Consider the following 22,380-nt stretch of genomic DNA (forward strand, 5'->3'; position numbering starts at 1 on the left):
TTGTTTTGATTTGCATTTCCCTGATGATTAGTGATGTTGAACATCTTTTCATGTGCCTTTTCATGTGGCCATCTGTATATCTTCTTTGGAGAAGTGTCTGTTCATTTCCTCTGAGATAGGCATAGTTTTTAATGAAAAATTAAGTATTTATAACATTTTTAGAAATCTGAGAGTAAGGGACAGTGTATTATACATCTTTTTACCCTTTTGGTGCATTATTGGTAACAGGTATTTGATAAGTAAATGATCGGTATCTGACCGGAGTGCAGAAGAAACCGTTGGCTGAGGAATGACTACTCCATTTTAAATGCTCTCAGAAGCCCGGTTACATAAAGAGACCATACAGGAAATTTTCTTGTAAACTGAAGAATCCTTTTGCAATGAAGTAACCCCTTCTTAATTTATCTAGTCACGTGCTGCCTAACGACGTTTCGGTCAACAATGGACCACATATACGGTGGTGGTCCTGTAAAATTAGTATCATATAGCCTAGGTGTGCAGTAGGCTGTTCCATCTAGGTTTGTGTGAGTCACTCTATGATGTTTGCATAACGACAAAGTCACCTAACGACGCATTTCTCAGAATGTGACCCCGTCACTAAGCAATGCATGACTGTATTTGTAAAGTCAAATTTATATATATTTTTATCTTAAACCAGAGCAAACCAATGAGACTAACCTTGTACTTTTGATATGTAATGTGGAAGTATAATAAAATATTAGTCCAGGGCCGGCCCTGTGGCTTGGTGGTTAAGTGCGCGCGCTGCGATGCTGGCGGCCCGGGTTCGGATCCCGGGTGCGCATCGAGGCACCACTTCTCCGTTCATCCTGAGGCCGAGTCCCACATGCAGCAACTAGAAGGATGTGCAGCTACGACACACAACTATCCACTGGGGCTTTGGGGGGAAAAAATAAAATAAATAAAAAATCTTTAAAAAAAAAAAAATTAAAAAAAAAAAAAAAATATTAGTCCAAGTGAGAAATTCTGCTTTTCACTATCCTATATAGAAATAGTTTTGGTACACATAATGTTATTACATAATAGGTAGTATAAATTATTATTATATGATAATAGGTAGTATAAACTAGAACAGTAATGTAGGTCAGCAGCAACCAAAAAGTGGCTGTAAACTCATTCAAATTTCCTTGAGCATCTACTCAAAAAAGTCCTTTAGAAAAAAAATGCCAGCTACCTTCATAATTGTTAATTATGGAAAGAAGCACAAAGCTAAAAGTACAAGTGACATGTTTGATTTTGCTGAGTATTTTAAATTAAGAACACAGAATTAAAGCTAAATTAAGGAGCATTTGGTTTTTCTGGCAGTGTTTCATCATTACGATTAGCCTATAAGGATCTTGAAATTCAAATGAAGAAAGACGAGAAGATAAACATGAGTGGCAAAAAAAAGATCGAGTCAGAGAGACTGGGCATGGGATTTGGAAGTAGCAGAAGGTATGTGAGACTCTGCTTTCCTGGATTTCAGAGTGTAAACCGGTTTGCTAATCATGAATGGATTTTCCTTGTTAATTCAACTTTAGAAGTATTTTCTCATTGTTCCTTCCTTTCTTCAATTGTTTGCTTTATTCTAGTATTCAATATAGCATAAAAATTCCTATTTTGATTCTTAGAAAGAAGGAAATAAGGGGCCGGCCCAGTGGCGCAGCGGTTAAGTGCGCGCCCTCTGCTTTGGTGGCCTAGGGTTCGCAGGTTCGGATCCCAGGCGTGCACCGACACACCGCTTGTCAAGCCATGCTGTGGCGGCATCCCATATAAAGTAGAGGAAGATGGGCACAGGTGTTAGCTCAGGGCCAGTCTTCCTCAAGAAAAAAAAAAGGGGAGGAAGATTGGCATCGGATGTTAGTTCATGGCTAGTCCTCCTCACAAAAAAAAAAAAAAGAAAAAAGGAAATAAGTCTGACTTGTCATTAGGTGGGTCCCACAAACATAGCTGATAATGTGACTGTATTTTGTGTAATTAGTTACAGTCCTCACTAAGGTCCAGTATTCTTCAATGATTATACCAAAAAGAAAATGTTTTTATTGCTCGTGTTTTTAACTCCACTAATAAATTTACTTTTGTTGAGAGTATAGATTAAAATTCATTCTTTCGTGAACACAAGTGTCTTCATGAACTAACTAATGTAATTTTTTCCATTTTATTCTCTATTTCCTCAAGTGGTATTTCACATTCGGTAACTTCAGATATGCAGACCATTGAACAAGAAATACCAGTCCTAGCAAAACCAAGAAAAAAGTATAATGATGACAATGATGATTCCTATTTTACTTCCAGCTCAAGGTAATCTGTTAAAAATCATCCTTAAAGTGTTATTATGAAAAGCAGTGAGGGGCTGGCCCAGTGGCGCAGTGGTTAAGTGTGAGGTTCGCAGGTTCCGATCCCGGGCGTGCACCGATGCACTGCATGTCAAGCCATGCTGTGGCGGGGTCCCATATAAAGTAGGGGAAGATGGGCATGGATGTTAGCCCAGGGCCAGTCTTTCTCAGCAAAAAGAGGAGGATTGGCATCGGATGTTAGCTCAAGGCTGATCTTCCTCAAAAAAAAAAAAAAGAAAGAGAAAAGAAAAGCAGTGATTAGTATGGACTTATTTATTTTATTTGCATTAGGAGCAAATACAAGTCAGTTTACTTCATTGTTTTTAAAAGCTTTGGCTGGAGTCAAGGGTGTCGTTTGGAAAAAAATTGGGGAAAACATTCGTAAGTAGACAATGTTTGCTGATATTAAAATGTTTGATAGTAAAATCAGCAACCAAGAGTTAGAGATAGGAAAGTTGCGTTTATCTAAAATGTGAAATTGGAGAACTATGCAGAATCCTGAAGGCATCATTTGGTTGTTTAGTCTTATTCCAGCGGCTGGAATAGCTCACAGCTGTGCCTCCGGCAGATTCTTTTGTTTCAGAATACCAGCTTCTGGAGTCTCCAACTGGCAGGATATAACATTAAATAAACACTGTTTGTGTGTGCGTGTTTGTGAAGGAAAAGCACTGTTGCACTGGACGGGCTCCCAGGATGAAGCCTCGGTTCCTGACATTCTGCGCTCGCTGTCTGATTGGGACAAATTGCCTGACTCCGGTGGCAAGCTGACCACGGAGAGGGCCGGGTTCAGGTTCAAGCAGCGTGCAGGAGCAGGGAGAAAAAGTTTAAACTGAAAGCAGCTCACTTTGTGAGGTTCCTCAAGAACCTGACCAGCACAGGGAGAGGCCTGCGAAAAAGGCACCGAGTCAACCTGGGCTGTTACTGGACGTGGGCGCCAGCTGAGAAGCAGAGGGTAGGAGTGCTGGCCCAGGAGCCCGGAGGCCTGGATTGAATCCTGCTGTGCCACTGAGTGGCTGTGTGACCTTGGCCAAGTTATTTAAGCTCTCTGGGCTGCAGCTTCCTCTGTAAGTTGGGGATCCTAGCAGTATCTGCCTCACAGGGTTGTGTGAGGGTTAAAGGACTTAATACAAATAGTGTTTGAACAGTACTTGACCATTTTTAATGTTCTGTTTAGCTGCTGTGATTATATAGAAACTCAATTCAAGGACTTGTGACTCCATCTGACTGTTTAATTCCTGTTGTTAGATACTTACGTTACCCGTGTCCAGGCCCAGCTTCAAGTTTGGCGTGTGGGAAAATGGAATGTGTGCCTGGCAGTAATGGGCGGTGCTTACGAGGAGGCTCCATCACTCGCTTCTCAAAGGGCGTTACCGTTGTCTGGCAATTACACAGGCTTAAAGTGTTTTCCTATATATAACAGATACATATTTCATGTATGCAGCAGATATAAACACGTGTTAACTATTAACTAGAATCTAATTGTGACATTGTATATTCTCCTATCAAAGCTCATAGGTAAGGAATTGTATACAGAGTACTGTCCTTAAAAAATTCTCCTAGCATAGCTTCAAATTATTTCAAGTGCAGATCTTTTACCAAAAGATGTTAGCACTTTAGTGATGTTCCCTGTTAGTGTTTCCAGAGACGGGGATGGTTTTATATTTGCCTCTGATGAGTAACCTGTGCAACACACCAGGTTTCAGTTTACTCAGAGCTAACTCCCAAATCATGCCTTCTAAAAGTATTTAAATACATTTTTTACAGGACGAAATTAAATTTTAACTGGATTTGAAAGCTGCATACATGTCAGATCATTTCAGAGATGCACGTTAAATGCGGGAATGAGTCTGAGTCAGAGGGAACTCTGGGTAGTGCAGGGCCTGCATTCGCCTGTTTGGCTTCTCCACAGCACCTTTTTAATTATTTCACCGCTCAATAGCAACTCCTGCAGATGAGAGCATAGGAGAGTAAAGAAAAGAAATTTCAAGTTAAATCAGTGCTGCAGCTCGGTAGCATGGTTGGAAAGAGAAACGGCTACAAGTGAGGTTACCCACGTATTGGGCCCGGAGAAACTTCTGCAGAGCATCACCACCTCCAGGTCACTTCGAGGCTCCCGTGGGGCCTTATCTGCCTTGTCAGGAGCCTTAGGAATCCTGTAGGCTGCTCCTTCTCCAAAAGCTTAGTCAAAAGAGTTAACCTAACAGCCTTCGTTGCTGTGAAACAATTATTTATGGTTTGAAACCCGGGAGCAGGTGGTGCTTTGATACAGACCACACTGACTAGATTCCTGCCAGAGAGACCTTGGTGCCTTGTTCGTTGTCACCTGCTGGTGGTCCAGTAGGAACATCAAGGCCTCTTCTAAACCGCCTTGGCCGTAACCGCCGTGAGCAGAACAAGGGTGCTCTTAGTACTTTGGCAACTGAGGTGAGTAGACAGGGAGTCTCGGAAAACAAGCCTATTAGTTCCATGAAGAGCTCTGATTGCTTCCAAATGATTCATTACCCCATTAGAACATGAATATTATGAATTATGAAAGAGTACCATTTCTGTTAAAAATAAGATCAACCATATCTTTGGGTTTTTGTTTTATTGAGCTCCGTTTTTTTCAAGATATAAACAATGTAATTATATATTGAGTACAAAATAATGAAATTAGAACAATTTGCTCAACTTTATAAAGTCAGTGTGGCCTTCAGTGGAATAGACGGTTGTCTCTAGCTGTAAATCAGATGTGTGCTATGAAGGAGCTCTTATTCAGGGACTTGAAGGGGGCTGGCCCCGTGGCTTAGTGGTTAAGTGTGCACACTCTGCTGCTGGCGGCCCGGGTTCGGATCCCGGGCGTGCACTGACACACCGCTTCTCCGGCCATGCTGAGGCCGCGTCCCACATACAGCAACTAGAAGGCTGTGCAACTATGACATACAACTATCTACTGGGGCTTTGGGGGAAAATAAATAAATAAATAAAAATTTAAAAAAAGGGACTTTAAGGAATGTTTTCAGGGTTGAATGAAGACAGTGAAAAGGCAAAAATAAAAGTGAAAAGCATTGAGAACTAGAATCTAGAAATCAAAACATTAGAAAGTCAGTAAAGATTTGGAGATCGGGGGTGGCGGTTGTGTTTCGTTAGCCGGTCCTGTCACCCCCTCCTTCCAGCAGGCAGCTGGCAGCCTGGCGGGGCGTCTCCTGTCCCCCAGCGAGTTGCTGTGTGCCTCCTGCTTTGGGTAAGAGCACAGAGAGCCTCTGGGGTGAGGGGGAGGAAGGGAAACAACCCCCGCCCCCTCCCGGCCCCAGCACCTAGAATGCGATGTAACAGGCTGGTGCTAATCTGTAGGATCCCAGCAGAATGGCTTTCTCTCTCCTTCTGATTTTTGAATAGTCCACTCATTTTTTTAAAAATCCAATGCCCTTGTAAGTTCCAGGGTAAGCACTTTGGCTTATATGAAATGAAGAATATATCCTTAGATTGATACTAAATCCACAAAATCCTAAGCCCCAGTACCTCAGAGTTGTGAAGAGCCTGGAAGTTCCAACCGCCCACTGTCCAGTGCTTGCCCCCTCCACCCACCCAGTGCCCTCCAGGGGACCGTGCAGCCCCCCGAATCCTCCTCCTCCTCAAGGCAGCCGTTCAGTCCATGGGCAGCTCCGTGAGAAACGCTGCCTCCTACTATACGTCTCCCTGGGTTTCTGAGCTCTTATCAGGCAGCCCCATGAGAGCAGAGACTGTCTCCTTGCCCTGTGTCCTCGCCTGGCAGAGTGCCTGGCCCCTCATAGTGCTTATTAACTATCGTTTAAATTCCTCATTGAATCGGTCTTAGTTCTTTTTTTGGGGGCCCTTACAAATAAGTGCCTGAAACATTTGAAGATAACTTTCCAGGCCAACGTGCGTCCCACATCTTTCAAACCATTTTTCTCTGATGTGACTTCAAGTCTCTTCGTTGTCTTGGTCTCTTCCCTGAACGGAGATGGGTTGTCTCTCTTCCTGCAAGCGGAGCCGTGGCTCATCTGCGGATCAGCCACAGGCAGAGCCCGGTCGGTTTCTGGCTGAAATCCAGATGTGCTTTGAACACTGCGTGTTTTCCTTCCCGGGGAGAGACGTCCGTGTAACGAGGTTTGTTCTTAATGACCTCACTGCCAGAGAAGGCAGAAGCCACATTTGGAAATTCTGCTTTCTCTCTATTATCCGTGTAAAGTCACACCATCTGCTTCAAACAGCAGGTTTATCCCTCCTCCCTTTTTTTTTTTTTTTTTTCCCTGCCAGAAAAAAGAGTATATTTGTCCTTAGCATTTTCCCCCCAAATCTTAGCTCCTGGGGTCCCTGGCCTATGCTCGTGCAGGTTCCTGTTGCCCTCTTACATTCGTCTTTGACTGCAGGCCCCTCTGACCGTGCAGGCTTCCGTCTTTGAACGACTCCTGTGATGTTGGGCTTGGTGCTCACCTTGTCCGCGCTGTGCTTCCGGTCTTGCTCTGCGGAAGGCCTGGGCGACATTTTTGGAAGCCTCTGCTTTCTGTTCCATCCTCCTTCCCTTCCTCAGACCTAAGCCTTGGAATCTACCTCTCTCTCCCGAACGTCTTGAACTCCGCCTGTATCAGGAGTCCGTCTCTGGCCAGGCGTCTTCCATCCTGAGCTGTCGTGAATTCTGAGATGGCACAGTCACTTTTCATTAAGGCTCTGGCGCATGCACCTCGCCTGTCGATCTCTGTCCTGTTCCAGCAAACCCTGCTGCTCTTGGTCAAAGATTTTCCTCTCACCACACAGGACTGAAGGCTGCCATTGAGTTTTGCTCTCGGAGCAATGCCTTGCTCAGTGATGCTCGGCTAATGAAAGTGTAAACCAACCCAGAAGGCCAGCATCTCCTCGGAGAGGCTTACAGATCAAGTTCACTTCAAGCTCCAGACTGAAAGAGCATCTGTAGAATGGTCCAGTGATCAATCATCCATAGCTTTGTATCTGACTCCAGGAGGAGGCTAATTAGCATCACTTATGTTAAAAGGTTGTTACTGTTAGGAATGGCGCCTTATATCATGGCTAACGTGGCAGGGATTGCCAACAAGGAGCTCCTCAGATGGAGTCAGTTCTCCAGGCCCAGCAGCATTGTTTGTGACTACCTAACTAGGCAGAACTAGACCTGAAGAGAATGGAATATGTAACCTGTAGTGTAACACTCAAAGATGTCACGTGCTGTGCAGACGGGCTGGGTTACGCTGCAGTGACAAACCTCCCCCCAAATCTTAAGGGCTTAACACGATGATGGCTTATTTCTTGTTCACTAAAAGTCAGCTGAGGATACAGGTGATTGTCTAGAGTACCTGTCCTTCAAGTGGCACCTTGATTGTCCATGGATTCACCTGCCTGAGGCTGCAGCACCTGGAAAACATGGCCTCTTCCATGTGACAAGGGAGGAGAGGACTGGGCGAGTTGAGCAAGGGCACTCGAAAGGCCTTGGAAGTGACTCTCCTCGTGTCTGCTCCTGTCGCGTTGGCCAGATCTAGTCACGTGGCTGCCCCCAACTTCAAGGGGCCTGGGAAATGTAGTCACCATGTACCCCATGTGGGTGGACATGAGGAAGGTCCTCCAAGTCACTCTTGTACTCTTTTTCCTACAGGTGCTTTGACGAGCCGATGGAGTTGAAGAGCAGTTCTTTCTCTGGCTGGGATGACAATTCAGGTTCCTATTGGAAAAAAGAGACCATCCAAGATACTGACACAATTCTGAAAACCACAGGCTATTCAGACAGGTATGAACAGCAAAACAGTGGGATTGTAAAGAGTGAATCCGTGCATCTGGGAAATTCTCTGAAGACTAGTAAATGATTTTGTTCTACCACTTCAAGAATATTCTTTGTATCCTGGCCTGTTTTCTGACCTTACAATTTGCCTTTCCCAGAATGTCGTGAGTGGAATCATACAGTAACTGGCCTTCTAGACTGGCTTCTTTGACTTTTCATAGTGCATTTGAGATTCATTCGTGCTGTTTTGTTCATTCCTCTTCATTGTTGAGTTTCTTTATCCATTCACCTATCGAAGAACTGTCCCCAGTTTTTGGTGATTATGAATGGAGGACTGTATAATTTATTGTCCAAACCAGGGAACTGTTGAGCGTGCAAGGGGACAACAGGTGTAACTAGGTCCTAGTAACAGGGTTGTCCTAGGTCGCTGGAATATACGGTCACCCTACTCACTTTGTATCCTATGTACTGTAGAGCAGTGTCTCACGTGCATTGCAAACAATGTATTCAGTGTATACTGATTGATCCGTGGAACTGAAGAGTGAAATAATAGGCCTATTTTAAATAGGAAAATTCCTTCAAATGTTGTGTGGCTTGGATATTTATTCATTTTTTTATTAGAATTTTCAGGCTTTTTAAAGTGGCCTGAAATCCTTTTTACAAAATTACTGCTGTAGGCTTTTTAAAAAGTAAAATGGCATATGTATACATTATAAATGAGAAATGCATTTGCCTAACCAAATTAGTTTAACCTATTTTGACTTGTTTTTTTGTTTGTTTTTTTTTTGGTGCTGAGAACACTTAAGATCTACTCTCTTAGCAAATTTCAAGTATGTAATACAGTATTATTAACTATAGTCACCGTGCTGTACATTAGATCCCCAGAACTTAATCATCTTATAAATGAAAGGTTGTCCCCTCTGACCAAAATCTGCCCATTTTCCCACCTCCCAGCCCCTGGGAACCACCATTCTACTCTCTGTTTCTGTGAGTTCAACTTTTTTAATTTTAGGTTCCATATATAAATGAGATCATACAGTATTTGCCTTTCTCTATCTGGCTTATTTCACTTACCCTAATGTCTTCCAGGTTCATCCATGTCATCACAAATGGCAGGACATCCTTTTTTATGCCTGAATAATATTCCATTGTGTATATATATCACATTTTCTTTATCCATTCTCCACTCACTAACACTTAGGTTGTTTCCATATCTTGGCTATTGTGAATAATGCTGCAATGAACATGGGAGTGCAGATATCTCTTCAAGATACTGATTTTGGGGGCCGGCCCCATGGCTTAGCAGTTAAGTGTGCATGTTCCGCTACTGGCGGCCCAGGTTCCGATCCTGGGCACGCACCGACGCACTGCTTGTCCGGCCATGCTGAGGCCGCGTCCCATATACAGCAACTAGAAGGATGTGCAACTATGACATACAACCATCTGTTGGGGCTTTGGGGGGGAAAAAGAAAAGGAGGAGGATTGGCAATAGATGTTAGCTCAGAGCCGGTCTTTCTCAGCAAAAAAGAGGAGGATTAGCATGGATGTTAGCTCAGGGCTTATCTTCCTCACAAAAAGAAAAAAAAAAGATACTGATTTTGTTTCGTTCAGATATATACCTAAAAGTGGGATGACTCGATTAAATGGTAGTTCTATTTTTAATTTTTTCAGGAACCTCCATACTGTTTTCCACAATCACTGCACCAATTAACATTCCCACCAACAGTGTACAAGGGTTCAATCCTCACTAATGGTTATCTCTTGTCTTTTTGATAATAGTCATCCTGACAGGTGTGAGGTGATTTTGATTTGCATTTCCCTGATGATTAGTGATGTTGAGCACTCTTTCATATACCTGTTGGCCATTTGTATGTCTTCTTTGTAAACATGTCTATTTTGGTCCTTTGCCTATTTTTTTTTTTTTTTTTTTTTTGGTGAGGAAGATCAGTCCTGAGCTAACATCCATGCCAATCCTCCTCTTTTTGCTAAGGAAGACTGGCCCTGGGCTAACATCTGTGCCCATCTTCCTCCACTTTATATGGGACGCCACCACAGCATGGCCTGACAAGCGGTGTGTTGGTGCGTGCCCTGGATCCAAACCCAGGCCTCTAGCAGCAGAGCGCGTGCGCTTAACCACTACGCCATGGGGCTGGCCCCCTTTGCCCATTTTTAAATCACATTATTTGGTTTTTTGCTGTTGAGTTGTAAGACTGCTGATCAGGATATGATTTGCAAATATTTTCCCCCATTCTGTGGGTTGCTTCTTCACTCTATTGATTATTTACTTTGTTGTACAGAAGCTTTTTAGTTTGATGTAGTCCCACTTGTTTATTTTTGCTTTTATTGCCTCTGCTTTTGGTGTCATATCTAAAAAATCATTGCCAAGACCAATGTCAAAAAGCTTTTTCCCTATGTTTTCTTGTAGGAGTTTTGTGGTTTCAGGTCTTACATTTAAGTCTTTAATCCATTTTAAGTTAATTGTTATAAGTGGTATAAGTTAAGGATTCAGTTTTATTCTTTTGCATGCGGACATCCAGTTTTCCCAGCACCATTTATTGAAGAGACTGTCCTTTCCCCATTGTGTGTTTTTGGCTCCCTTGTCAAAGATTAGTTGACCATATATGCATAGGTTGATTTCTGGGCTCTCGCTTCTGTTCCAGTGATCTGTGTGTCTGTTTTCATGCCAGCACCATACTGTTTTGATTACTGTGGCTTTGTAATATAGTTTGAAATCAGGAGGTGTGGTAACTCCAGCTTTGTTCTTCTCAAGATTGCTTTGGCTGTTCAGGGTGTTTTGTGGTACCACACGAATTTTAGGATTGTTTTTTCTATTTCTGTGAAAAATGCCATTGGAATTGTGATAGGAATTGCACTGGATCCGTAGATCACTTTGGGTAGTAAGGACATTTTAACAATATTAATTCTCCCAATCCATGAACACAAGATATCTTTCCGTTTATTTGTATCTTTGATTTCTTTCACCAATGTCTTATAGTTTTCAGTGTACAAGTCTTTCATCTCCTTGGTTAAATTTATTCGTAAGTATTTTATTGTTTTTGATGCTTCTGTAAATAGGACTATTTTCTTAATTTCTCTTTCAGATAGTTCATTGTTAGTGGATAGAAATGCAACTGATTTTTGTATGTCGATTTTGTATCCTGCAGTTTTACTGAATTCGTTTATTAGTTCTAACAGTTCTTTGGTGGAGTCTTTTGGATTTTCTATATATTGAATCATGTCATTTGCAAACAAAGACCATTTTACTTCTTCCTTTATGACTTGGATGCCTTTTATTGTTCTTTCTTGCCTAATTACTTGGCTAGGACTTCCCGTACTATGTTGAATAGAAGTGGCAAGAATGGGCACCCTTGTCTCATTCCTGATCTTAGAGGAAAAGCTTTCAATTTTTCACCGCTGAGTATGAGGTTAGCTGTGGGCTTGTCATATATGGCCTTTGTTATGTTGAGGTACATTCCTTCTACACCTACTTTGTGAGAGTTTTTATCATGAGAGGATGTTGAATTTTCTCACCTGCTTTCTCTGCATCTATTGAGATGATCAAATGATTCTTATCCTTCATTCTGTTAATGTGGTATATCATATTTATTGATTTGCATATGTTGAACCATTCTTGCCTCCCAGGGATAAGTCCTACTTGATCCTGGTTTATGATCCTTTTAATGTACTATTGAATTCAGTTTGCTAGTAGTTTGTTGAAGATTTTTTTCGTCTGTGTTCCTCAGGGATATTGGCCTTTAGTTTTCTTTTCTTGTGGTATCCTTGTCTGGCTTTGGTATGAGGATAATACTGACCTTGTAAATTGAGTTTGGAAGTGTTCCCTCCTCTTCAGTTTTTGGGAAGAGTTTGAGAATGATTGGTGTTAATTCTTTAAATGTTTGGTAGAATTCATCAGTAAAGCCATCTGGCTCTGGGCTTTTCTTGGGAGATTTTTTTTTTTTCAGTGAGGAAGATTAGCCCTGAGCTAACATCTGTCACCAATCCTCCTCTTTTTGTTGAGGAAGATTGGCCCTAGGCTAACATCCGTGCCCATCTTCCTCCACTTTATATGTGGGACGCCTGCCACACAGCATGGCTTGATAAGCGGTACATAGGTCCATGCCCGGGATCTGAACCCATGCTCCCTGGGCCGCCAAAGTGGAGCACACGAATCCAACCACCACGCCACTGGGCCGGCCCCTGGGAGATTTTTGATTACTGATTCAGTCTCCTCACTTATTGTTGGTCTGTTCAGATTTTCTGTTTCTTCATGATTCAGTCTTGGTAGGTTGTAGGTTTCCAGGATTTTATCCATTTCTTCTAGGTTACCCAATTTGTTGGCATAAAGTGTTCAGAGTAGTCTCCTTGATCCTTTGTGTTTCTACAGTATGAGATGTAATGTCTCATTTTTCTTTTCTGGTTTTATTTGTTTGAGTCTTCTCTCTTTTTACTTAATCTAGCTGAAGGCTTGTCAATTTTGTTTATTGTTTATCTTTTCAAAAAACTAGCTCTTAGTTCTGTCGATCTTTTCTATTGTTTTTTTAGTCTCTATTTCATTTATTTCTGCTCTGATCTTTATCATTCCTTCCTTCTGCTAACTTTGGGCTTGGTTCTTTTTCTAGTTCCTTGGAGTATAAAGTTAGGTTGTTTATTTGAGATACTTCTTTTTTCTTAATGTAGACATTTTTCACTATAAACTTCCCTCTTAGAACTGCTTTTGCTGTATCCCAGAAGTTTTAATATGTTTTGGTTCCATTTTCATTTGTTTCAAGATGTTTTTTGATTTCTCTTTTAATTTCTTCTTTGGCCCATTGGCTGTTCAGGAATGTGTTGTTTAATTTCCACATTTTTTTGAATTTTCCAATTTTCCCCCTGTTACTGACTTCTACTTTAATACCATTGTGGTTGGAAAAGATACTTGGTATGATTTCAGTCTTCTTAAATTTGTTAAGACTTGTTTTGTAACCTAACATTTGATTTATTTTGGAGAATGTACCATGTGCACTTGAAAATGTGTATTCTGCTGCTATTGGATGGAATGTTCCATATATGTCTGTTGGTCCATTTGGTCTAATGTATAGTTCAAACCCAATTTTCCTTATTGATTTTTTGTCTGGATGGTATATCCATTGTTTTGTTTTGTTTTTGTTTTTTTTCCCTTTTTCTCCCCAAAGCCCCAGTAGATGGTTGTATGTCATAGTTGCACATCCTTCTTGTTGCTGTATGTGGGACGCCACTTCAGCGTGGCCGGACAAGCAGTGCGTCGGTGTGTGCCTGGGATCTGAACCTGGGCCACCAGTAGCGGAGCGTGCGCACTTAACCGCCAAGCCACGGGGCCAGCCCCGATATATCCATTGTTGACAGTGGGGTATTGAAGACCCCTATTGTTGTGGCAGTACTGTCTATTTCTCCCTTTAGATCTGTTAATATTTGCTTAATATATTTAGGTGCTCTCATGTTGGGTGCATTTATGTCTACAGTTGTTATATCCTCTTGATGAATTGACCCCTTTATCACTATATAATGACTTGTGTCTTTTGTTACAGTTTTTCCTTAAAGTCTGTTTTATCTGATATAAATATGGCTATCCCTGCTCTCTTTTGGTTTCCATTTGCATGGAATATCTTTTTCCATCTCTTTGTCTTCAGTGTGTGTGTGTCCTTAAAGCTGAAGTGAGTCTCTTGTAGGCAGTATATAGTTGCATCTTATTTTTCATATCCAGTCAGCCACTCTGTGTCTTTTGACTGGAGAATTTAATCTGTTTACATTTAAAGTAACCATTGATAGGTAAGGACTTACTAAAGCCATTTTATTGTTTTCTGGCTGTTTTGTAGTTCCCTTGTTCCTTTCTTCCTTTCTTACTGTCTTCCTTTGTGAATTAATGATTTTCCATAGTGGAATGCTTTGATTCCTTTATCTTTTGTGTATCTACTGTAGGGTTTTGCTTTGTGATTACTATGAGGCTTATATAAAACATCTTGTAGTTATAGCAGTCTATTTTAAGCTGATAATAATTTAACTTAGATTGTATACAAAAACTCTACCCTTTTACCCTCTTCTACATTTTATGTTTTTGATGTCATAATTTACATCTTTTTATATTGTGTATCCACCAAGTTATTGTAGCTATAGTTATTTTTAATACTTTTGTCTTTTAACCTTTGTACTAGAGTTAAGTGATTTACACACTGCCATTACAGTATGAAAGTATTCTGAATTTGACTATATACTTACCTTTACCAGTGAGTTTTATATTTTCATATGTTTTCATGTTACTAATTAGCATCCTTTCACTTCAGCTTAAAGAACTCCTTTTGGCATTTCTTTTAAGATAGGTCTAGTGGTGATGAACTCCCTTAGCTATTTTGTCTGGAAAAGTCTTTATCTCTACTTCATTTCTGAAGGACAGCTTTGCTGGCTAAAGTATTTTTGGTTGGCATTTTTTTTTTCCTTTCAGTGCTTTGAATATATCATCCCACTATCTCCTGGTCTGCAAGGCTTCTGCTGAGAAATCTGTTGATAGCCTTATGGGGGTTCCATTGTATGTGATGAGTTTCTTTTCTTTTTTTTTTTTTTTTTTTTAAGATTTTATTTATTTTATTTTTTCCCCCCAAAGCCCCAGTGGATAGTTGTGTGTCGTAGCTGCACATCCTTCTAGTTGCTGCATGTGGGACTCGGCCTCAGGATGAACGGAGAAGTGGTGCCTCAATGCGCACCCGGGATCCGAACCCGGGCCGCCAGCATCGCAGCGCGCACACTTAACCACCAAGCCACAGGGCCGGCCCGAGTTTCTTTTCTTTTGCTGCTTTCAAAATTTTCTCTTCATCTTTGATTTTTGACAGTTTTAGTATAATATGTCTTGGTGAAGACCTCTTTTGGGTTGAATTTGTTTGGGGACCTATGAACTTCGTGTACCTGGATGTCCATATGTCTCCCAGATTTAGGAAGTTTTTAGCCATTATTTCTTTAAATAAGCTTTCTGCCCCCTTCTCCCTCTCTTTTCCTTCTGGGACTCCCATACTGTGTAAGTTATTTTCTTGATGGTGTCCCGTAATTCATATGGGCTTTCTTCACTCTTTTTCATTCTTTTTCCTTTTTTCTCCTTTGACTGGATACAGTCGTTTGCTGCGTGACGATGTTTCAGTCAACGATGGACTGCATATATGGTGGTGGTCCCACGAGATTAGAACCATATAGCCTAGGTGTATAGTGGGCTATGCTATCTAGATTTGTGTAAGTACATTATGTGATGTTTGCACAATGACAAAATTGCCTAAGGGTGTATTTCCCCATTGTTAAGCAACGCATGACTGTAATTTCAAATGTGTTGTCTTCGAGTTCACAGGTTCTTTCTTCTGCTTGTTAAGTCTGCTGTTGATGCTCTCTGTTGCATTTTTCATTCCATTCTTTGTATTCTTCAGCTCCAGAATTTCTCTGTGGTTCTTTTTTATTTCTGTCTCTCTGTTGAACTTCTCGTTTTGTTGGTGTGTTGTTTTCCTGATTTTGTTGTGTTGTCTACTTGTGGTCTCATAGGCTGCTGAGCTTCCTTAAAGCAATTATTTTAAAGTCATCGTCAGGCAATTCTTTGGGGTCAGTTACCAGAAAATTATTGTGTCCCTTTGTGGTGTCATGTTTCCTTGATTTTTCATGTTCTTTGGAGTCTTGTGTTGCTGTCTTTGCATTTTTAGAAACAGCCACCTCCTCCAGTTTTTACTGACTGGCTTTGGGAGAGAAATATCTTCAGCAGTCAGGCCCTGCTAGAGGTTCTGAGGCTTTCTCAGACCTTGTCTATGGATACACCCACTCCACACTTCTTGTTCCCTTTTGGGGGTGAATTCTTAAGATGGTATGCTTCCTCTTGATCCCACAAAGCCAGGCCAGGTGCTGAGGGCCTCCCATTTGCTTTCCCTAGGATGGTGCCCTGAAGTGCTCAAGTTTGTGTGCTTTCTCCCAGTCCTGCAGAGTTGGGGTAGCTTTCTGTGCATGCTCACTAGCTGTCTGCAAAGGCTTGCACTCGCCATCTTTGGGGGCATGCACAGGGAACCTTCTATAGGGGGGTGTGTGTGTGAGGCACACAGAACATTGGAGGGCACCTGTGGGCCAGATGGAGGCTCCACAGGCAAAGCATACCCAGTGGCTTTTGAGCAGGCCTCCTCGTGGAGTCTGCGAAGTGGTCAGTAGGATTCATGTGCCTTTGGTGAGTTCCAAGCCCTGTCTGCTGTGCTTCCAGCCTCTCCCAGACCTAAGCCATGCAGATCACCTCAGTATTCTGCGTGGTGTGAAAAAGAAGTGGGCCTCCTTGGCAGTATCCCACACAGATGGGGAAACCAGGCACCCACTCGCCACCCTCTCACTTTCCCCCATGGGAGAAATTATGGGCCTGGTGGAGCTCTCTTGGTACTGAGCTCTGCTGCCTTGGGGGAGGGGTGACATGGGCAAAGTGAAGCTGCTCCTCTTACCCTCTTCAGTGCACCCAGTCTTGGATTTTTTCCTCCATGGTTGTGCTGGAACCTGTCTGCTGAACTCCTGGACTCCCACAAAGACATTCTTGTCTGTGGTGATTATCAAAATCAATGTTCTGTAGGGAGATGATGGTAGAAAACTTGTATTCCACCATCTTGCTGATGTCACTCCTATTTTGGCTGTTTTTAATCATAGACCTACTGCTCGCCGCAAGCCAGACTATGAGCCGGTTGAAAATACAGATGAGGCCCAGAAGAAGTTTGGCAACGTCAAAGCCATTTCATCAGATATGTACTTTGGAAGACAAGCCCAAGCTGATGTAAGTGTCCGGAGAGTTTCTGTGCGGTCCCCATAGAGCAGGAAACAAGCAGGAGCATGGGAGGTGTGAGAGGAGGTGACGGATGCTGAGGGAGATGGACTCAGGCTGCGAGAGGCCCTTGGCCCCAGAGCGCTGCAGCCAGGGCTCAATCCCAGGTCTTTCTGACTAATCACCCCACCTCGCTGCCCCAGCTGGAGGAGTGACTGGAGGGTAGGGACTGTGTCTCATGTTTCTCTTACTCCTCTCTCAGTTTTTGAGTAGCCATCCACTCAATATCTTTTTATTTGCTTATTTTATTGAGGTCACATTGGTTTATAACACTATATAAATTTCAGGTGTACATCATTATATTTCGACTTCTGTACAGACTGCATCGTGTTCACCACCAAAAGTCTAGTTGCCGTCTGTCACCATACACACGTGCCCCTTTACCCCTTTTGCCCACTCCCCCGCCCCCCCTTCCCCTCTGGTAACCACCACAGGTTCTGCACATCTGTGTGTTTGTTTATCTTCCACATATGAGTGGATTCATACGGTATTTGGCTTTCTCACCTGACTTTTTTCGACCCTCAAGGTCTATCCATGTTGCCACAAATGGCAGGATTTTGTCCCCCTTTTTTTGGCTGAGCAGTACTCCATTGTGTATGCACCACATCTCCTTTACCCATTCATCTGTTGACGGGCACTTAGGTTGCTTCCAAGTCTTAGCTATTGTGAATAATGCTGCAGTGAACATGGGGGTGCATTTATCTTTTCAAATTAGTGTTTTCATGTTCTTTGGATAAATACCCAGAAGTGGGATAGCTGAATCATATGGTATTTCAATTTTTAAATTTTTGAGGAATCTCCATACTGTTTTCCATAGTGGCTGCGCCAATTTACATTCCTACCAGCAGTGTACAAAGTTTCCTTCTTCTCCACATCCTCTCCAACAGTTGTTATTTCTTGTCTTTTTAACAATAGCCATTCTGACGGGTGTGAGGTGATATCTCATTGTGGTTTTGATTTGCATTTCCTAATAATTAGTGATGTTAAACATCTTTTCATGTGCCTGTTGGCCATCAGTATATCTTCTTTGGAAAAATGTCTGTTCATATCCTCTGCCCATTTTTTGATCAGGTTGTTTGTTTTGTTGTTGTTGAATTGTATTCTGCGCAGCAAAGGAAACCATCAACAAGACGAAAAGACAAGCTACTAATTGGGAGAAAATATTTGCAAATCATTTATCCAATAAGGGTTTAATATCCAAAATATATAAAGAACTCTACAACTTAGCAACAACAAAAAATTCAATATCTTTTGAGTGAATTTCAGGCGATTTTTGATACCGCTGTAATTTACTTAATTTTAATCGTAGTTAAATGAAGTATATGGATGTTTTTGAAGGGTAGAGATATTTATTTTCAGGTTGTTGCCTCTTTTCTCAGAAAGGTTAATGAGCTTTCCTTAGTGGGGTCTTGCTGAGCAGTAAGACTCAAATGAAAATGGAGAGGTTGACACGGTTTCCCGCTGATCCTGAAGCGCTGGCGTGCTTACACAAACGTCTTGGAGACACGTGCTAGGCTTCTTGGACTTTCCAGAGAACTGTTTCCTAAAGTGTGCTGATTTTATTCTGTGGCAGTAGAACTTTCACCAGCATTTTGAGAGTATTTAGAGTTGCCGCTTGGCTGTTCCCCCACCCCCCAGAAGTCGGCCTTGTTTTCAAGTTGATGACATTCAACTTCAGTCACAAAGTCACATAACGGGTGTCGGCAGAGAGCTTCCTGGAGATGTCGTTCTCGTGCCCTCACTCTCGTTTCCCCTCCCCCTGACCGTTGCTGGCCATGGTTGTATGTTGATCTGTTCACCTGTGACCTGCAGAACGTGAGTGTCACGCTGTTCCCCAGCCCAGCCGTGACAGTGGCACCTGTGGGAGAGAGGGAGCCTGGTGTGTGGTGGGGTTAGGACAGCGCATTCAGATGACAGCTCTTCAGTGATTCTTTTTGCAAAATTGTTCCTGGTATTGGAGCCTGATGTTTCCTTCTCCTTGTCTTCTCTAGTATGAAGCCAGGGCGCGACTGGACAGGCTCTCCGCCAGTTCCTCCATAAGTTCCGCTGATCTGTTCGATGAGCAGAGGAAGCAGACAGCAGGTAACGGGGGCCTAACTAGGCTGGTCTCCATCGTGTCTATGGCATGAATACTTCTTCTCTGGATAGGACTTTTTACTTGTCCAAGATATTTTAGCAACCATCATTTGAGGCTCTCATCTCCTCTGTAAGTCAGGTAGAGCAGAAGTTATTATTCTAGACTTTGAACGTGGGAAAACCAAGTCACGAAATTTAAGCAGCATCCCCCAAGTGACCCAGCAAGTCGTCTTCCTGAAACACTGTGCGGACGCACAGTGTGAACGTGGCGTCTGGTTCCGTGTGGATCACAGCCTTGGAGGTGGACAGCCGTGGCTCCTGTGTGGCGCTGACCACTCCCCAACTGTGAGACCTTGAGTATTCCCTGTCGCTTTTAGCCTCAGTCTCCTCCTCTGTCAAGTGGGTGGGTAACACCTACCTCACAACATTGTGATGCAGCTTAAATGAGGTGCTGTATATAAAGTGCCACCTCGGTGTCTGGCACAGGGCAGCCCTCCCAGGCCTTCCCGGGCCCGGGGGTAGGCAGAAGCAGACAGAACAGGGGGCTCCACCAGGGAGACAGATGCAGCTTTGGGAACAGGCGGTGGAGAGGAATTGCCTGTCCCCCGTCTCTCTCCAGGGTCCAGACTCCAGGGAGGAGATGTCTGGGGGTCCTGGGAGTGAGCCTGAGTGCAGGCCTGTCCCAGATGTCCAGAACCACGCTGCTCTCTGCTCGTACTTCTGTGTCCAGTAGGAAAGCATGTTTGAGTCCCACCCGGGCCTCAGCCAGGCCAAAGGGGGAAGGGAAGGGCCGTGTCCCTCTTGTGTCACCGCTAACATTAAAGGAGCAGTGTCCTCTAAAGTCATTTCAGGAACCGCTCATCAGCAGGAGCGGCACCGCCTGCACCCCGCCCCCCATTTCCAACCCTGGGGAGCTGGGTGTGGACTTGGGGGGACCAACATGGGCGGCCACCTAGTCTTGCAGCCACAGAGAATAGCTGTTTTCTGAGTTCAGAGAGAAACAGCTCCACAGAGAAGGTCACAGGACAGGCTTGAGTGTTGGGGCCTTCTGTGTCGGGGTCTGGGGGGCATTAGAGGGTCCCCTGGGCCCTCGGGGTGCAGTGGGCGCTGCCAGGCTGCTGTGCTGCGGGGAGATGGGGTGCTCTAGCCAGGCGGTGCCTGGTGAGCCGCGGGGGTGCTGACTGCAGAGACAGGCGGGGGCCAGGGCCTCAGCCTCTGTGTGGTGCCCTCTGGGCGGGGAGCGCCCTGTGCTTCGCCCTTGACCCCAAGCAGGAGGGGCCTGTTGCTCTTGGTCAGGCTGCTTTCCGACGGGGTGTTTCCTGCCCCGAGTCGGGGGGCAGGTGTGGCTTGTGTTCTCATCCCCAGACTTTCCGTGTGCCGGCCTCTTGTCAGGGCAGCTTCCTTTTGTAACTTCCCTGGCAGAGGGCTGCTTGGCCCCTTTGGAGTGTCCCAGCAGTCCCATCCGCACCCCCGTGGGTCAGTGCTGGTCACCTCGCAGGAGCCTGGCCCAGGGGGCGGGTCAGTCTTGAGAACCTAGTGAGTTGAAAACCATCCCTGGCAATGTGTGCTTTTGTGATTCGAGTTGCTGGAAGTTTCTCTCTGAAACATTATTGTTTGCTGAAAAAACCTCTTGGAGATCAAATGAGAGCGGCCTTTCCAATTGTTGATGGAAAATTGTAGCCAGCCTGTGTTTACCTTCCTGTCCCCTTTCAGAGAACAAAGGTCCATTTATTCTTTTGGCCTGTGTGTGTCCCAGGCAAACTCTGTCGGTGGGAACTCGCGGGCACAGTAAGGTGCACCCTGGATGCTGGACCCCACAGACCTCCCCCCTACCCAGCGGGCAGTCTGCCCTCTCTCCTCCATTCCAGACCCACGTGGTTCAGACCAGGGTCACCCTCGTTCTGCACCTTCCATCAAGCTCATTATAAAAGATGCCTTTAATAACTGCCCTAAATGTAAGAGCATTGAACAATTCTTATTAAATATTTACTTTTTATTTAGAGTGCCTTTCAGCAGAGAGCAAAAGCTGTTTTAAAAAACTATTCTGTGTTCCCTATCTTACAATGTTTCCCCATCTGTGAAACATCAGTGTCATTGGGAGATCACAGTACACCTTTATTATTTCTTCGGGGTGTAGTCGGGGGGCAGAGAGTTCCAAATTTGAAATGCCTCCTGCTGAAGTGAAATACGTCCCAGAGATGTGGTTTAACCCAGGAGCCCCGACGTTTCTCACGGGGCCATTCCCTCTCAGGGTTAGAAGAATCAAATGAGAAACACATGTAAGCGCCCACCGCCAGCCTGGCACAGCTCGGTCCCTGTGGTCCCTCTAATAGAGAGGGTCACTTGGGGGTGTGGGACTGCCATCAACTGGGCACTGCCTTAGGAGAGAGCCTCTCAGGGCACCAAATGACAGAGCAGAGGTAGCTTTGTGAGAGCAGCGTTGGAACAAAAGAAGCTTAAAACCCAGTTTGCCCCCTCCGTGTATTCTCTCAAAAAACAATTCTGATCGTTTGAATCCGAGCAGGCCACCTGCATGCCGAGACGCTGCAGACCCTTCTCCGTGCGTTGTGTGGGGCTCCGTGGTGTCTTGTTTGCTTTCATCTCCTTGATCCTGAGGGTCCCTCGGGGCACCCTGGCCACCCTCTTTTCCTCCCTGCCCTGGCCCAAAGTCCAGGACAGTGGCCTCTTTGGGCCCTGCAGGCCTCAGAAGCACTGACCCCAGTCTGCAATCAAGGGATGGTGTCTGGTTATTTGCTAAACGTCATAGCTGTGCGGTAGTGTTGCCAACGCAGATTCGTTTATACAAACCGGAGTCTCGTCAGTTTTAGCAAACCCACGGCCACCGGGCCGTCTGCGAGGAGTTGTCGCTGCAGCGCTTCTGTGCCTGAGTGAACTTATGTCCGGGTAACCTTGGAAATCCTTTTTCTCTTGATTCGTCTCCATTCCAGGGAAATGGGTACATGATAGTCTATTGACAGCTCATTGCTTGAAGAGCCTGGAGGTCATCCTGGGCCCCTCCAGCTTCCGCAGCTCACCACAGACCTGTCCCTCCGCTGGTCTCTCGCATGGAGCACCCTTGGGTCCCCCTGAGGCCAGGCCCTCCCTCTCCTTGCCCACACGGGCCCACTGCCCCGCCTGGTCTTCCTGCCTCTGGGCGTGGCTTCCCCCTCCTCTCTTCTCCCTCCTCCCAGAATGCCCTTTCAAAATACAGTCCAGTCATCCCGGGCTTGAAATCTGCCCTTGGGCTGGAGAGCAGCTCTGCCCCCCAGCTCCCGCACCTTTCAGGACCACGGCTCCTGTCGGCCTTTCCAGGCTCATTTCTTGTCATTTACCTGGTTAGGCCCCCTGCACACTCCCACCACCCTGTGATCTCACCACCCAGGTGAGGCCGTCCGATGACCATCTTCCCCGACTGG

General features: G+C 44.4%; 1 protein-coding gene across 1 annotated transcript in view; it reads left to right on the plus strand.

Annotated features, from left to right (window-relative positions):
• The window catches only part of ARFGAP3 (ARF GTPase activating protein 3), a 56,299-nt gene that overhangs the window by 28,249 nt on the left and 5,670 nt on the right, over positions 1–22,380 (plus strand). The window contains exons 10-14 of the mRNA XM_004437955.3: positions 1,324–1,452; positions 2,176–2,298; positions 7,939–8,070; positions 16,717–16,840; positions 18,880–18,970. Of these exons, the coding sequence (XP_004438012.1) occupies positions 1,324–1,452; positions 2,176–2,298; positions 7,939–8,070; positions 16,717–16,840; positions 18,880–18,970 (599 nt within the window). The remainder of the gene's footprint in view (positions 1–1,323; positions 1,453–2,175; positions 2,299–7,938; positions 8,071–16,716; positions 16,841–18,879; positions 18,971–22,380) is intronic.

The sequence above is a fragment of the Ceratotherium simum genome, chromosome 25, assembly GCF_057802395.1.
Source record: "Ceratotherium simum simum isolate JZ-2026a chromosome 25, ASM5780239v1, whole genome shotgun sequence".
NCBI classification, from domain to species: Eukaryota; Metazoa; Chordata; class Mammalia; order Perissodactyla; family Rhinocerotidae; genus Ceratotherium; species Ceratotherium simum.